General features: G+C 52.0%; 1 protein-coding gene across 1 annotated transcript in view; it reads left to right on the top strand.

Annotated features, from left to right (window-relative positions):
• The window catches only part of KLHL3 (kelch like family member 3), a 137373-nt gene that overhangs the window by 105644 nt on the left and 16941 nt on the right, over positions 1-14788 (top strand). Inside the window, exons 9-11 of the mRNA XM_075541593.1 lie at positions 7781-7898; positions 8294-8491; positions 10274-10375. Coding sequence (XP_075397708.1) covers positions 7781-7898; positions 8294-8491; positions 10274-10375 — 418 coding nt within the window. The remainder of the gene's footprint in view (positions 1-7780; positions 7899-8293; positions 8492-10273; positions 10376-14788) is intronic.

Genomic DNA, 14788 nt, shown 5'->3' with positions numbered 1-14788 from the left:
AAGCTAGCATTTACTTGTGGGGGCTCCGGGGGCGTTGTGGCTACGCGTTGGGCTGCTAATCACAAGGTCTGCATTTCGAATCCACCAGCTGCTCTGTGGGAGAAAGAGGAGGCTTTCTACTCCCGAGAAGTGTCACAGTCTCGGAAACCCACAGGGGCAGTTCTACCTGTCCTGTAGGGTCACTATTGAGTCTGCACTGCTTTGACAATTTATTTACTTGCGCTATTTACCAAACGAGGAGTGGGTTGGGCACTGGGCTGAGCAGGGCTGCTAACTGCAAGGTCAGCGGTTCAAACCCACCAGTCACTTCCAGGGAAAAAGCTGAGGCTGTCTGCTCCAATACAGATTTAAAGTGTCAGCAACCCTGTACCGACCGGGTCACTAGGAGTCAGAATTTCCTTGATGGTAGCGGGTTATTTACTGTGCCAAGTGCTTTATATTTCTCAAGTCTCTTGGTACTCATATGAGAAATACCCTGTTTTCCTGATGTGATAGATGATGGAAATAAGGCCTTATAAGCAATTAATTGATTGGACTGATATTTGAGCTCAGGAGCATTCAACTCAAAAGCCCATTTCCCTCCACTCGTCTTTCCCACTGGGCCCTGGCCTCCATGTTTCCTGGTTCTCAGAACCCCCCCCTCGCCCACCCCCGACTCGGCACCCTGGCTGTCAGTATGTGCCTAGACCACCTGCTGTTCGGGAACCTGCCTGGACAAGTCTTCTGGATCCACCTCGACCTGCTCCTTCGGATGAATGAAGTCTTGGCGTTAGCCCCGCGGCCCCACGCACCAGGGTAAGAGAGACTCTTGCTTCCTGCCCTGGCCCGAGGGACCGACTGGCTGGGCCTGCCATCTGCCCAGCATGCCGGCCACAGAAGAGGGTTTGGACATACGTGTGCAGAGCCCGGGTGGTTCTTCGACGGTGATGTTCACCCTCCGTGGAGCTTCTAGTGCTTATGCGGTCCCGAGGCCAGGCTAAGGGCCCCGAGCCCCACGGGGCTGAAATTCCTGCTCTGTTCACTGACTGCCCTTCCCCCTGGCCAGGCCCTGGCACCTGCTGGCTCTCAGTGAGAACCGTCCACATGCTTGCTGCAGTCACACTGAAGGGACCAGAATCACAGCTATGAGAGAGAGAGAGAGAGAGAGAGAGAGAGAGAGAGAGAGAGAGAGAGAGAATTTCCCATTTATGAAAAATTGTCTCGTTAATACCAGCAGTAAGATAAATTCCATCCCTTGGCTTCAAGTAGCTTTTGCTCCGTCTGACTAGTCTCCCTTGAGTCGATGACTGTTTGAATCTCCAGAATGAGAGTGTTTCTTGGTAGGTGTCTGAGAGCCACTGCCTACTGTGGTCTGGCTCACTCATGTTCTGTTGACCAGAATGCTCCATTCCCCAGAACTTCTGCCACCTCCATCAGCCATCGCAGTGACGAATGAGATTACAATTGGGATCCTGGAGATACATTAGGATCCTGTAGAGCCCAGCAAGACTCCCAAGTCCATTTCAGTTCTTGAGAGGGCTTAATATGTTCAATGCAGCCTAGTTGTTAATCCATACAGTTCTATTGTGATGGCTAGTTCTTACTTGGGGTTACCTTGAAGGATAAATGTAAATTTAAAGGACCCAAACTCACTGGCATCCAGTCGATGCTGGTCCACAGTGACCCTCTAGGACAGGGTGGGACTGCCCTGTGAGTTTATGAGACTGGGACTCTTGACAGGAGTTACAGGAAAGCCCTGTCTTTCTCCAGTCAATGCACATGGTGATTATTAAATAAACTGATTGACGCAGTCATTTCTTTAAAGGCATCACAGAGCTTGGATGCATTGGGGCGAGAGGTGTGGAGCCTGATGTTGTCCTGGTTATCTGTTAGGCTGCTAACCACAAGGTCAGCAGTTTGAATCCACCGTGGCTCCTCAGGAGAAAATGAGGCTTTCTACTCCTGTACAGTTACAGTCTTGGAAGCCCAAGAGGCCAGTTCTATCCTGCCTGTACCAGGTTGCTCTGGGTTGGATCGTCTTGGTGGCAGCAATGAGTGTGGAGTTTTGGTATTTACCTCCCTGCAGGTGGGTTTCGAGACATGTAAACTGAGGCTAGCAGGAGGTAATCACTCAAGTCTTCTGTCTTGAAGTTTAGAATGTCAGAGATGTAATGCATGCAGACTTTGGGAAACACTCATTTTGGCTGAACTGATTTCTGTGATCAGGTATCCATGGAAACAAGCATTTGTTAGTGTTCAAGATGGGAAATTCCTGTCCCATCCCCCTTTTTGGGGGGCCCTGCATGATGAACACAAAAGGAACACCTGCCCTAAAAAAATTTAAAAAATCATTTTATTGGGGGCTCGTACTCTTATCACAGTCCATCCATCCATCCATCCATCCATCCATCCATCCATCCATCCATCCATCCATTGTGTCAAGCACATTTGTACGTTTGTTGCCATCATCATTTTCAAAACATTTGCTTTCTACTTGAGCCCTTCATATCAGCTTCTCATTTTTCTGCTTCCCTCCCCCACCCTCTCTCTCTCTCAAGAACCCTTGATAATTTATAAATTATAATTTTTCATGTCTTACACTGTCCAATGTCTCCCTTCATCCACTTTTCTGTTGTCCACCCCCCAGGGAGGGGGTTATATGTAGATCCTTGCGATCAGTTTCCCCTTTTTCCCTCCACCTTCCCCTTCCCCTCCTGGTATGGCTGCTCTCATTATTGGTCCTGAGGGCTTTATCAGTCCTGGATTTCCTGTTTTTCCAGCTCTTTTCTGTACCCATCCATGTAAATGCTCTGGTCTAGCTAGATTTGTAAGGTAGAATTGGGGTCACCATAGCGTGGGGAAGAAGCATTAAAGTTGTATGTTTCATTGTCGCTACACCGCACCCTGCCTGGCTTGTCTCCTCCCCGTGACCCTTCTGTAAGGGGATGTCCAGTGGCCTAGAGATGGACTTTGGGTCCCCACCCCACACTCCCCCTCATTCACAATGCTGGGGTAAAACATCTGCTTTCTTGCGCCTCTGAGGGAGACGGGATGCCTGCTGCTCCTGCTGCTCACCACTGGCTTCCCGTTTTCAGAAATCGATCGTCCTACCCCACAGAACCTCGCTGTTAAAGCTGCTCCGTCCTGGTACACGTCTTGAATGTTAACATGGGTCTCTTACTGGTGGTTGTATGAATTCAATCGCAAATTTGTTTTGAAAACCATGCCCTCTCTTGTTTTTGTCTTTCTACTTTTCATGTAGACAGATTTACTCACTGTAAAACACGTGTTACACTTCTGAGATGGCCAGTCTCTGCCACTGTGAAAATGCTGAGGGGCCTGGCGGGCTTTCTTGGCAGGACTGTGGCCTCCTCACCCCGGGTGGCAGAAGGTTTCTGGGGCATCATCTTGAGGTACCCTGAAAGCTTTTTTCTTGTAAGTTTGTAGGAGAAGTCAGGTAGCCTGTGCAAAGAATAAGCGACCTTCCCCGTGGGGCGTGAGATGGCTGGGGAAAGCGCTCTTTCTCTTTTTACAGTGTTTATTTGCGTTCTGCACTGTTCCCAGAATTGTAATTTGGTTTTCTAACTCGTTTCAAACAAAGGCAGTGACACTCGGCCGCGTTCGTGTGCTCTGTACATTGCGTTCTTTGCACCTCCCACTCACTTTTTACTAGAGCTTTGAATCCGTCCCCTCTGGTTCCCTGTTGAGAAGCCTGCTCTCCACCCAGACATAGGCCTCCCACTCCGCATTTTAACCTGGCTTCTCCAGGTGATGCCTCCAGAGGCGGCATTTTAAAAAGGTAGACTCTGATTCCTCCTATCTGGGGTGGCAGTGCAAATCTCAGCAGGTGGAAAATGAACAGAGATCTGGATTCCCTATTTCTGGGCTCCGCGAGGCTCTGGGGTTGTCTTGGTGACGGAGGAAGGTGCGCTCAGCCCCCGCAGGCTCCTTGTCCAGAAGGGGGAAAGACACGTCACAGCACAATCGGAGCGTGGCTTCCACTGGAGAATGGGGGTTGGGGTTGGGGTCGGGGTTGGGACATGCAGGAGCCCAGAGGAGGGACATGTGACGCAGACGTGGCGATCAGAGAAACCTGCTTGGAGAAAGTGACAGGTAAACTGAGACCGGAAATAGAACCCAGACCCATTGCTGTTGAGTCCCTGTTCTGACTCAAAGTGGCCCTCTGGACGGAGCAGAACGCCCCCCATGGGGTGTCCAAGGCTGTAATCTTGAGGGAAGCTGACTGCCACGTCTTCTCCCACGGAGCGGAGTGGCTGGTCAGATCATGTGTCCCCCCCAGCCCCCCCCACCTACCATCAGTGCCCCAGCAGGGGTCCTCCTGCCAGGTCGCAGGTGTGCCAGCAGAGGGATCGGAAAGCGGGGGTGGGGTGGGTGGGGTCCCGGTGGAGGCAACAGCAGGCGTCCCGTGGGTTGGTGGGGTGGCTGAAGAAGTCATAGAAGGAAACTAAAAGCTGGTTTTATTCTTACTCAGTCCCAAGAATCGCCTTTCAGAGCAAGCCCGCTCACTAGTCTGCCTTTGGTCTGGTCTGCAAGCACACGGCACCGTCGGTGAGCTGTGAATGCAGCCTGAGTCACGCCGCCCTGGCAGATCAACGGGGCCTTGCCTGCAGTCAGCGAGATGTGCTCATTAGCCTCTTCAGCCGTTCACGGATGCTTCTATAAGAATTACAAATGGGAAGTCATGTAGAATCCAGCCGCCCTTTCCCTTCCAAAACGGCTGCTCTGACACAGAGCAGGGGCCCCTCGGAGCTCTGAAAGTCGCAGCAGCAGCAGCACGCTGAGTCCTGCTTGCCTTTGGGATTCTCCAGAAGGCAGGCCTGAGTTTTGAATCTGGGAACCTGGTCCCTCACATTCGGCTGGCAGCTGTGGATTAGCAGGTGCCCCGTGAGTGAGCCTGCAAGGGGCTCCTGGGGGGATAAGGAACGGATTGTGAGCAGTGACGGTCAGCCCTGGTTGTGCCTCCCCAAGCCGTCGACAATGGTCACGGGCGGCGTGCGCTCTGGGGTGCTCACACAGATTCCGATGATCACCCCGCGCTCTTAAGCTATCCGCTGGGGAAGTCGAGAGCAAACCTGGTCAGTGGTGCAAGAGCTTTTGACAAATGGTGTGCTAAGTCAGGGGTTCTCCAAGCCCGGGTCTCAGAACAAGAGCGCCAGCCTCACGTTGGGATCGCTCGGAAAAACTTGCTAGGAATGCAATTCCCAGGCTCTACTCCAGACCAACCATCCCAACCCACTGGCGTCGAGTCAATTCTGACTCCTAGTGGCCTGCGGGAAGAGCGGAAGTGGATTTCCTGGGCTGTGTCAAGCGTTGGGGAAGGGGGCACAGAGCAGCGGCTGGTTCTAAGGGCCCACCCTTCAGTGAGCAGCACGGCTCTAACCACTGCGTCACCAGGGCTCAGCCCGAGCGCATCAAGACGCTGAGTTCTCGCGAGTCCTGCTGGTGATTCTGATGCGCACTAACGTTGGAGAACCACCAGTGTGAGTCAGAGGCGAGCCCGGTGGCATAGCGGTTATGCTTTGGGCTGCCCACCACAGCGTCAGCAGTTTGAAACCCCCAGCTGCTCCACAGGAGAAGAGCAGGCTTTCCACTCCCATAAGGAGCTATAGTCTTGCAAACTCACAGGGGCAGCGCTACCCTGTTCTCCAGGCTCATTACGAATCAGAATTGACTCCATGGCCGCGAGCCTGGGTTTGGAGGGTGAGTCGGTGCTGAAGACACCTTATCAGGAGGGACTGGTCCCTGAAGAAGGACCTCATTCTTGGTCAAGTGCAGGCTCAGAGAAACAGGAAAATGCTCTCCGAAATGGAGCGGCCTGGTGGCTGCAACAGTGGACTCAAACCCAACAGGACAGTACAGGACTGGGCAGGTGCTCCCACGCTGCTGTACTTCGGCTTGCCGTGATAAGAGCTACAAGGCCACGTCAGGCTGCACACAGGCCAAGAGGAAACCCGGTAGGGGCTACCTGAAATTCCATTCCGATCTCTCCACTCGAGAGCAGCGAGTGAGAGTGATTCGTTATCAGGACAGCCACAGCTTTACGGGATTCTCTTAAAATCGGTGGACGGTTGCTAACACTGGCACTTTAATTTTATTAATACCAGGTAACTTGTGACAAGGTTCACGGCCATGGGGATGCTCCAGCGAGGAAATGCTGCACAACGGATCTAGCCGGAGCGGTAGCTCTCCTTTTTATTTGAGTCACATCTCACAGTCATAGAGCCACACAGAAAATGTCATAGTAAGGGTACTGTTTCATGAAATATTTCTTCTGGTTATTCACACATGCATGTATTCTGGGTAGCAGAATGATTTGTGTGTGTGTGTGTGTGTGTATAGCAGATGTTTACATTATAGAAGATAAATCACATATGACATGATTTATATATAATATGTATACTGTATATAAACTAATTGTGTATATGTGTATGTATGTATATATATGCTACAGAGAACACACATGCATGTGTATAAATATTTAATGAAATACCACCCTTACTATGACATTTCTGTGTGGTTTTATGAAAAGTATGACCTTATGATTCACTTATGATACGTGACCCTCAGTAGATTTGAGCGTTGCCCTAGCCTAGAGCAAGAGAGCGGTAAATTCAAAGCCAAATACACTGACATCGAGTGACTCTGACTTAGGGTGCTGCTCTAGGACAGTGAATGCCTCCTGTGAGTTTCTGAGACTGGGATTCTAGAATAAGTCCTTAAGGAAATAGAATGCCTCATCTTTCTCCTGAAGAGCGGCTGGTGGTTTAGAACTGCAGACCTTGTGGCTAGCAGCCCAGTGTGTAACCCGCTCTGCTGTCAGGGCTTACCCAGCAGAGGGTGGGGTGAGGCTCTTCCACCCCTCTCTCTGTGGGCCCTTGGGCAGTGTGTGCACCAGATCTGGGGGTTCCTTTTCTTATTAGTTGATGGGGTTGAGAATACGGTAAGCCCATGGAAGCTGAAGCCTGTGGGAGGTGCGGATCTTCCGGAGAAGGAAAACACAAACATTTTCCAGGAACAGCAAGCAATGAAAAGCAGTGGGACATAAATTACCACCCTGAAAAAGAGAGAAATTATGAGGACCCCCCCCCCCAAAAGGGATAGATTTTGTCGGGCTCTGGTTCTCACAGTTTCGGTGACGAGGGACTCAAGTAGTGCCAGGAGCATGCTTTACACAGTGCCAGGTAGTTTCTTTCCTTCCTGGTCTCCTCCTCCACCCCTCCCCCCCACCTCCTGGTGGTTTCTGATTTCCTTGCAGAAGCAGTACGATCTGCACGCTTCCCAGGACATCACACGTTAAATGTGTCTTTGTGGCAACCACCACACAGCAGTGTTCTCAAGTTCTCTCTTCGCTGCAGCGAGGCTTCCCGAGCTGTAACATATCCTCTGCCCTCCTCCTCATCCACATTCTGCACGCTCTCTCAACATGTATCTGCATGTATTCGATAACCGCCCCCACGTCCCCACCCATGAAGGCGTCGAGATTGTGGCAGGTGCCCTGAGTGGCTTCATGTGCTCCCAGCATGGCTGTGAGCTGGGAAGTTTGGGAAGCACAGCCTTCATGAGGGTCCTCCTGTGGGAAGATGCTGGTTAGACTTCTGCCGGCTCATGCCCGCTGGCGATTAGGGGCGGGGCCCTCATGTAAATCACGCTGTGCTGTCCGTGGCATCTCAGGTCACCCACAGACCCCGGCCGTGACCGCGTGGGAGCACCCCGGGTTGAGCACCCAGTCCTTACTCCCGATGATGGGAAGCCCACCTAATGTCCGCTTGTCTTTCTGGAGGTCATGATTGTGGTTGGCGGCCAGGCGCCCAAGGCGATCCGCAGCGTGGAGTGCTATGATTTCGAGGAGGACCGCTGGGATCAGATTGCCGAGCTGCCCTCCAGGAGGTGCCGAGCAGGTGAGCAGCCCCGTCTCCCAGTTCTGCGGCTGCTCCCCCCTCCCCACCCCACCCCAGCTTTTTCCTGCTTGATGACAGGAGTCGTGCGTGTCTCCTCTCAGGCTCCCTCCCCCTTTGCAGCCTGCACAGTTTCTAGCTGCCTCTTTCAGGGTCACTTCTTATGTGCATAGGGAGCTCAAGTCGACTCAGTTATTCACTTGAATCAAGCAAAATTCGAGCAGTGTGCAGTGAATGAGAAAGCCGAGGAGTCCGCTCATGACTCGGAATACATAAGATCGGGAATGATTCTCTGGGACGAGTTACTCATGTGCCTGCCTTGCCCCGTGATGGCACCTGCCCACACGAGGTGGTAACCGGCTCAGGGTAACATTGACGCTTGCTTCCCTGTGCCTCAGGTGTGGTGTTCATGGCTGGCCACGTGTACGCGGTGGGCGGGTTTAACGGCTCGCTGCGAGTGCGGACCGTGGATGTGTACGACGGCGTGAAGGACCAGTGGACGTCCATTGCCAGTATGCAGGAGCGCCGGAGCACGCTGGGCGCGGCCGTGCTCAACGACCTGCTCTATGCAGTGGGAGGCTTTGATGGGAGCACTGGTAGGTCCAGGACACAAGCCTGACTGCCCAGCCGGGGACACATCCGAACGACTTCTCAGGAACGTATCTCTCCTCTTCCCAGCTTTGGGCGCCAGAACCAGGCCTTCCAGCGCCGAACGGCGTGAGGAAGGACCCGCCACTCAGAGTGTTCTTTCTCTAATTTCTTGGGTCCTGGGCCCTATTTGCTCCCAAGACTTAGAAAGAGAACATGTTTATCTGGAAGGTGTTTTAGGATTCCAGTCTCAACCCTTCCCTGGGCAGAGGCTGGAACGGGGGCTCACTGGTGGGGAGAGCCCTAGTTCAGACTGAGTTGCCCGAGTCTGCCCACTGTAAGACTCCTCAGGAGGCAGCCCCAAACCAACGACCAAACCCACTGCTGTCGAGTTGCTTGTGCCTCACAGAGACCCTAATGGACAGAGCAGACCTCCTTAGGGTGGCCAAGGCTGTCATGTTTTATTTATGAAGCAGCAAGGACAGAGGCCGGCAGTTTACAACTTGGCCCAGTTGCTTAAGGACATTGAGAGAGTTCTCTGTGCCCCTGGCTATTTGATGCTTCAGAATTTGAATCAGACACTGCATTCGAAGAGAGTGTCTTGTCTCTGCCCGTATCTCCTGGTAGATGTCTCCACACACAGTGACTCTGGTAAATGAAAATGCTATCCTTTGGTTCCCAGGGGGCTGAGGAAGAATGTCCTTAACTTCTCTGACCTTCAGTTTGTGTTTGCATAAACTGGTGACCTCTCCTAGTAGCGCGTCTCCACCCCCCTCGTCATTTCCGAGCCTTTGGCCCCTTCCCACTGGGCCAGTTCTGCTCTCCGACAGGGTTACTGCGGATGGCTGGCTGCGAGTTCCGTTTGGTTTAGCCCCTTCTGAGGCTGCCTGGAGCCTGGGTGACAAAACGCTTAAGGCCTTCAGGGCTAACCAGAAAGATCAGTGGCTTGAACCTTCCAGCCCCGCTGCAGGAGCAAGGCGCGCAGGCCTACTTCTGTAGAGTCCAGCCCTGGAGACCCAGGGGGCAGTTCTACTCCGTCCTGTCTAGGCTCCCCAGGAGCTGGACTCGACTTCACGGCACCGAGTGTGGTTTTTGGTGTGGAGACCGCCCCTGGTGAGTAGAACCTGAGAAGCCAGGGAATAAGACAGCAGCGAAGCATTGTTTCTCCCCAAAACTGCTTTGGCCTGGCCCGACGGTGGCTTGAGCAATCAGGGGATTTTGTTTTGTTCATGAAACAAAGAGTTGAGAGGCCAGCACTTGCAAACTTGGTGCAGACGCTCAAGAACGTTCCAGTCCTGTCAGCTTTTCTTGGTCCCTTTCCTCCTGCTCACAAGATGCCTGTTAGCTCTGGACCAACACATTTTTGTTCGAGGCAGAAGGAAGCAGGATCGGGGGTGGGAAGACGGCATCCCTAGCAGAGACGCGAAGGCTGTGCTCAGGTCACACTGACTTCGGTTGCCACGGAGTCTGGGAAAGCGAGTTTTCAGCTTTCTGACTGCAGTAGCGATTCAGAGAGGCCACCTCAGCTGTTCAACGGGCCAGTGTCCCATTGGGCAGGCTGAATGGTGTACAGGTGACAAGCCAGCCTCTGAGGCACGTCTTCGTGTCCCCTCAGGTCGGTGCCCTGCAGTAGTTTAAGGGAGTTGCCATGGAGCACCTACGAGGCAGTGGTGGCACCCAGCCTTCATCCGGGTTTCTCACCCCAGCTTTGGACTCCCCCTCCAGCCTCACCCAGCACGGAAGGGTGAGGCCTGGGGCCAGAGGATGCTTACGCGTCTCTTGTCTCCCAGGCCTGGCGTCGGTGGAAGCCTACAGCTACAAGACCAACGAGTGGTTCTTTGTGGCCCCGATGAACACGCGGCGCAGCAGTGTGGGTGTGGGCGTTGTGGAGGGTAAGGACGCAGCAGTCAAGCCCTGCCCGACCTGTGGGCCTTGTCCTCTGCTCAGCATCCTGCTCGACGCTTCTCCACATTAGCCCCGTCCCTCTGGTCACTGCTTTGAGTTGGGCGCCAGGACCCTGATAAATCAGATGGAGAACGTTGAGACGCAGAGAAGAGAAGCGATTGATCCAAGGCCCCACATCTGATACGGGGTGGAGCTGGGTGGCTAGGAGTGGGTGGGTGGCTGGTGGGGTGGGGGGTGGTCTCCAAGAGGAGAAAACCCAGCCTTTTGGGCTACTTGTTCACAGCTCTGTTAAATGTTGAGAGGGGGTGTAGGGGACGGTGGAGACAGAGAGTCAGAGATTGAACCCAGGAGTATAATTTGGTGAAGGTGAGAGTTGACCATGTTGAAAACTAAGAGAGGATTGAGAGGTGGGCCCTCCATCCCTGGTTGAGGACAGTGCGGGGCAGGATGGCGACAGAGCCCTGCTCTTGATTGGAAAGGCTTGTGGGATGCGAGGGGGAAGGAGTGGTGAGGTTTAAAGGTTGGCCAGACAGTGCCTTGAAGTTTTATTTTTAATCATTTTATTGGGGGCTCACAGAACTCTTACCACAATCCATACATACATCAATTGTGTAAAGCACATTTGTACATTCGTTGCCCTCATCATTCTCAAAATATTTGCTTTCCGCTTAAGCCCCTGGCATCAGGTCCTCATTTTTTCCCCTCCCTGCCCGCTCCCCACTCCCTCATGAGCCCTTGATAATCTATAAATTATTATTTTGTCATATCTTACACTGTCTGACGTCTCCCTTCACCCACTTTTCTGTTGTCCGTCCCCCAGGGAGGAGGTCACATGTAGATCCCTGTAATCGGTTCCCCCTTTCCAATCCACCCTCCCAGTATTGCCACTCTCACCAGTGGTCCTGAAGGAATCATCTGTCCTGGATTCCCTGTGTTTCCAGTTCCTATCTGTACCAGTGTACACCCTCTGGTCTAGCCAGATTTGTAAGGTAGAATTGGGGCCATGTAGTGGGGATGGGGGGGAGGAAGCATTTAGGAACTAGAGGAAAGTTGTATGTTTCATCGGTGCTATTCTGCACCCTGACTGGCTCGTCTCCTCCCTGAAACACTTCCATAAGGGGTTGTCCAGTTGCCTACAGATGGGTTTTGGGTCCCCACTCAGCACTCCCCTCATTCATAGAGATATGATTTTTTGTTCTGATGATGCCTGATAACTGATCCCTTCGACTCCTCGTGATCACACAGGCTGGTGTGCTTCTTCCATGTTGGGCTTTGTTGCTTCTGAGCTAGATGGCCACTTGTTTATCTTCAAGCCTTTAAGACCCCAGATGCTATGTCTTTTGATAGCTGGGCACCATCTGCTTTCTTCACCACATTTGCTTACGCACCCATTTGTCTTCAGCGATCATATCAGGGAGGTGAGCACACAATGATTTGATTGTTTTGTTCTTTGATGCCTGATAACTGATCCCTTCAGCACCTCGTGATCACGCAGGCTGGTGTGCTTCTTCCATGTGGACTTTGTTGCTTCTCAGCTAGATGGCTGCTTGTTTACCTTCAAGCCTTTAAGACCCAAGATGCTGTATCTTTTGATAGCCGGGCACCATCAGCTTTCTTCACCACATTTACTTATGCACCCGCTTTGTCTACCGCAATTGTGTCAGGAAGGTGAGCATCATGGAATGCCAGTTTAATAGAACAAAGTGTTCATGCATTGAGGGAGTATTTGAGTTGAGGCCTAATGTCCATCTGCTACCTTAATACTAAACCTATGTGCATAGATCTATTTCCCCATCCTCAAATATAAATATATATCCATATGCACATGCCTTTATTTAGACCTTTATAAATGCCTTTGCCTCCTAGCCCTTTCCCCTATTTCCTTTGACTTTCCTCTTGTCCCACTATCATGCTCAGTCTTCATTTGGGTTTCAGTAATTCCTCTTGATTACATTACCCTTGATCAAACCCTACCAGTCCTCCTTTAACCTCCTCACCACCGATTTGGATCACTTGTTGTTCCCTTGTCCCTGGGTTTGTTAACACCACTTCCTTTCCCCCCCACCTCCCCTTCTCCCATGTCCCCCCAGAACTATCGGTCCCGTAGTTTTCTCCTCCAGATTGTTCATCCCGCCTATCTTATTTAGACAGACCTGTGGAGATAATAACATGCACAAAAACAGGACAGCAAATACCAAGCAACAAATGAAAACAAAACAACAAAAAGCCAATGACAAAAACAAAACAAAACACAAGAAGACAGAAAAGCTTGTAGTTAGTTCAAGGTCTCTTTGTTGGCCTTTGGGAGTGTTTTCCGGTCTAGTCTGATGGGGTGCCAAGCCTGGCCCCAAAGTCTATTTTTGGTATTCCCTGGGGACTTTGTTGCTCTGTTCCCCTTGCTGTTTGTTGCCTGCCCTTACTGTTTTGCCTCGGTGAGGTGGGATCAGATCGGGCACAATTCCCATACTGTGTCTCCGGTGTTGTCCCTGCCTGGAAGTTTATCAAAGGCTTCCACACCCATTTTTTTCCTCATTTGCTATTCCCATAACCCTTGTGAAGGAAATGGGTGGGACTTCAAATTTCTCCTTTCTTCATATGGGGAAACTGAGTCTCCAGGGCACCCTGATAATAAGTAACACAATGAGTCCTGAGCCCAGGTCGTCAGACTCCTAACCCACGGCTCTTCAACGAAGACCCGGTGGCACAGTGGTTACATGCTCCGCTGTGAACCCACCTGCCACTCTCCTCCCATAGAGATTACAGCCTTGGACACTGGAGGGGACAGCTCTGCCCTGTCCCATAGGGCATGGATAGCCATGGGTTTCAGGCTCCCTCTGATCATGAAATACGAATAGGTAGGGTTTTTATAAATAGATAGGCATTCAGTGTACCATGTATATCTATCTGTGTGAACTAAAATAGATTCTTTCAGCGTAACACTGACTCATTAATTTACCCTGAAGTGGGACTTAGCTGGAACACGTGTGCTCTCAGACATGCACATAGACATTCTCTCTCTGTCTCACAAATATATGGACTCACGTGTGTGCTTGGGGAGAGTGTCGCTGCAGGTGTTAGCTACTAAGAAAGAGCCTCCCGGTGCATCTCCTGGTCTCCATGCAGCTTACATTCCAGGGAAAGGTTTGCTGGTCTGACAGAGTAGACAAGTCATCTTAGTGAGTGTAAGGATTTCCTCCTCCTGCCAGGATGTATTGTTTCTTGACATCTGCTCCAGGTGGAGGTGAAATGGATTTGTCTGCCAACTGTAAGTGCTTTGTCTCCCCACCTTCCCATTCCCTCTGTTCCTGGGCCAGGAATATCAAACAATAGCCCCGGGGCTAAAAATAGCAACTCCTTGTGACTAGGCTCCAGGAGAAACCTGGAGTGGGTCACTTTCCGCCCATGCAGGGCGGATATTCCGGGTGATGAGGCTTAGAGGTGGTGTCTTGATGGCAGTAATTGGACACAGTCTCCCAGACACAGGCCACTGAGAGCTCGTGCCATGGAGGCACGAAGCACTGTCTTGTAGCGTGTCTTGTGGCACAGGGGACAGACAGACTTCTCTTACTCCATGTGAAGTTGCGGTTCTTTTGGCTGTGGGGCACGCCGGGGCAGCAGGGAGCCCAAGGTGGAGCTTTGGGTAGGCCACTGAGAGCTGAACTGCAGTGCACTCTGCTGCTGAGGCGCCTTGTGGAAATCTCCGCTCTGGCTCCCTCCTCCCGCACGCCAGCTCCGCACTGTGGTGACATCCTCCGAATGACAGACGCTGAGAGACTTGGGTTTGCTGCGGGCTGCCAAGAAGCCCTGCGTAGGACCAGGGCAGTGAGGATCTGAGCGTAGGCCGAGCTCTCCAACGATGCAGGACGAAGGTTCCCAGGTCTGCAGGGCCCTCCTTCGTGGTGGCGAAGCAGCGGCACTCACCCCGAGTAGCCTGGGCCCAGAGTAGCTGCCCCGTTGGTCAGTCTTACTTTTGACTTCGGTGAAGCTCGGGGAGGGGTGGGGGTGGCTTGCTTTCAGTTTGGTGAGTTGAGAGGACTCTAGCTTAGAAACAAGACGGGCTCGTTGACGATGGAGGGACAGCCATTTCACGTTTGTACAGATGCAGTCCTGACGGCAGAGTGTCACTCGAGCCTGAAGGTCCCCTTCTAACTTAGGACAGTTAGGAAAGCACGTAACCACGACCCCTGTCTGGTGATTGGGTCTTCCTGCCAGGTGAACTTGTATTTGGTCACGGTTTATTAAGCCATCCAGGAGTGTTTTAGGAGCCACTAGTTTACAGATAAAAGTTACAACCCTATGGTCCCCCATAAATGTGAGTTCCGTTTGAAGTAGGACACCCCCCCACAACAACACACACCACACCCCTCTCCCATTGCATTGCATTCTAAGTCTATATGTTA

Source organism: Tenrec ecaudatus, chromosome 2 (genome assembly GCF_050624435.1).
Source record: "Tenrec ecaudatus isolate mTenEca1 chromosome 2, mTenEca1.hap1, whole genome shotgun sequence".
Taxonomy (NCBI): domain Eukaryota; kingdom Metazoa; phylum Chordata; class Mammalia; order Afrosoricida; family Tenrecidae; genus Tenrec; species Tenrec ecaudatus.
Note: the sequence above shows the minus strand (reverse complement) of the source record. Positions and strands in the feature narration are given on the sequence as shown.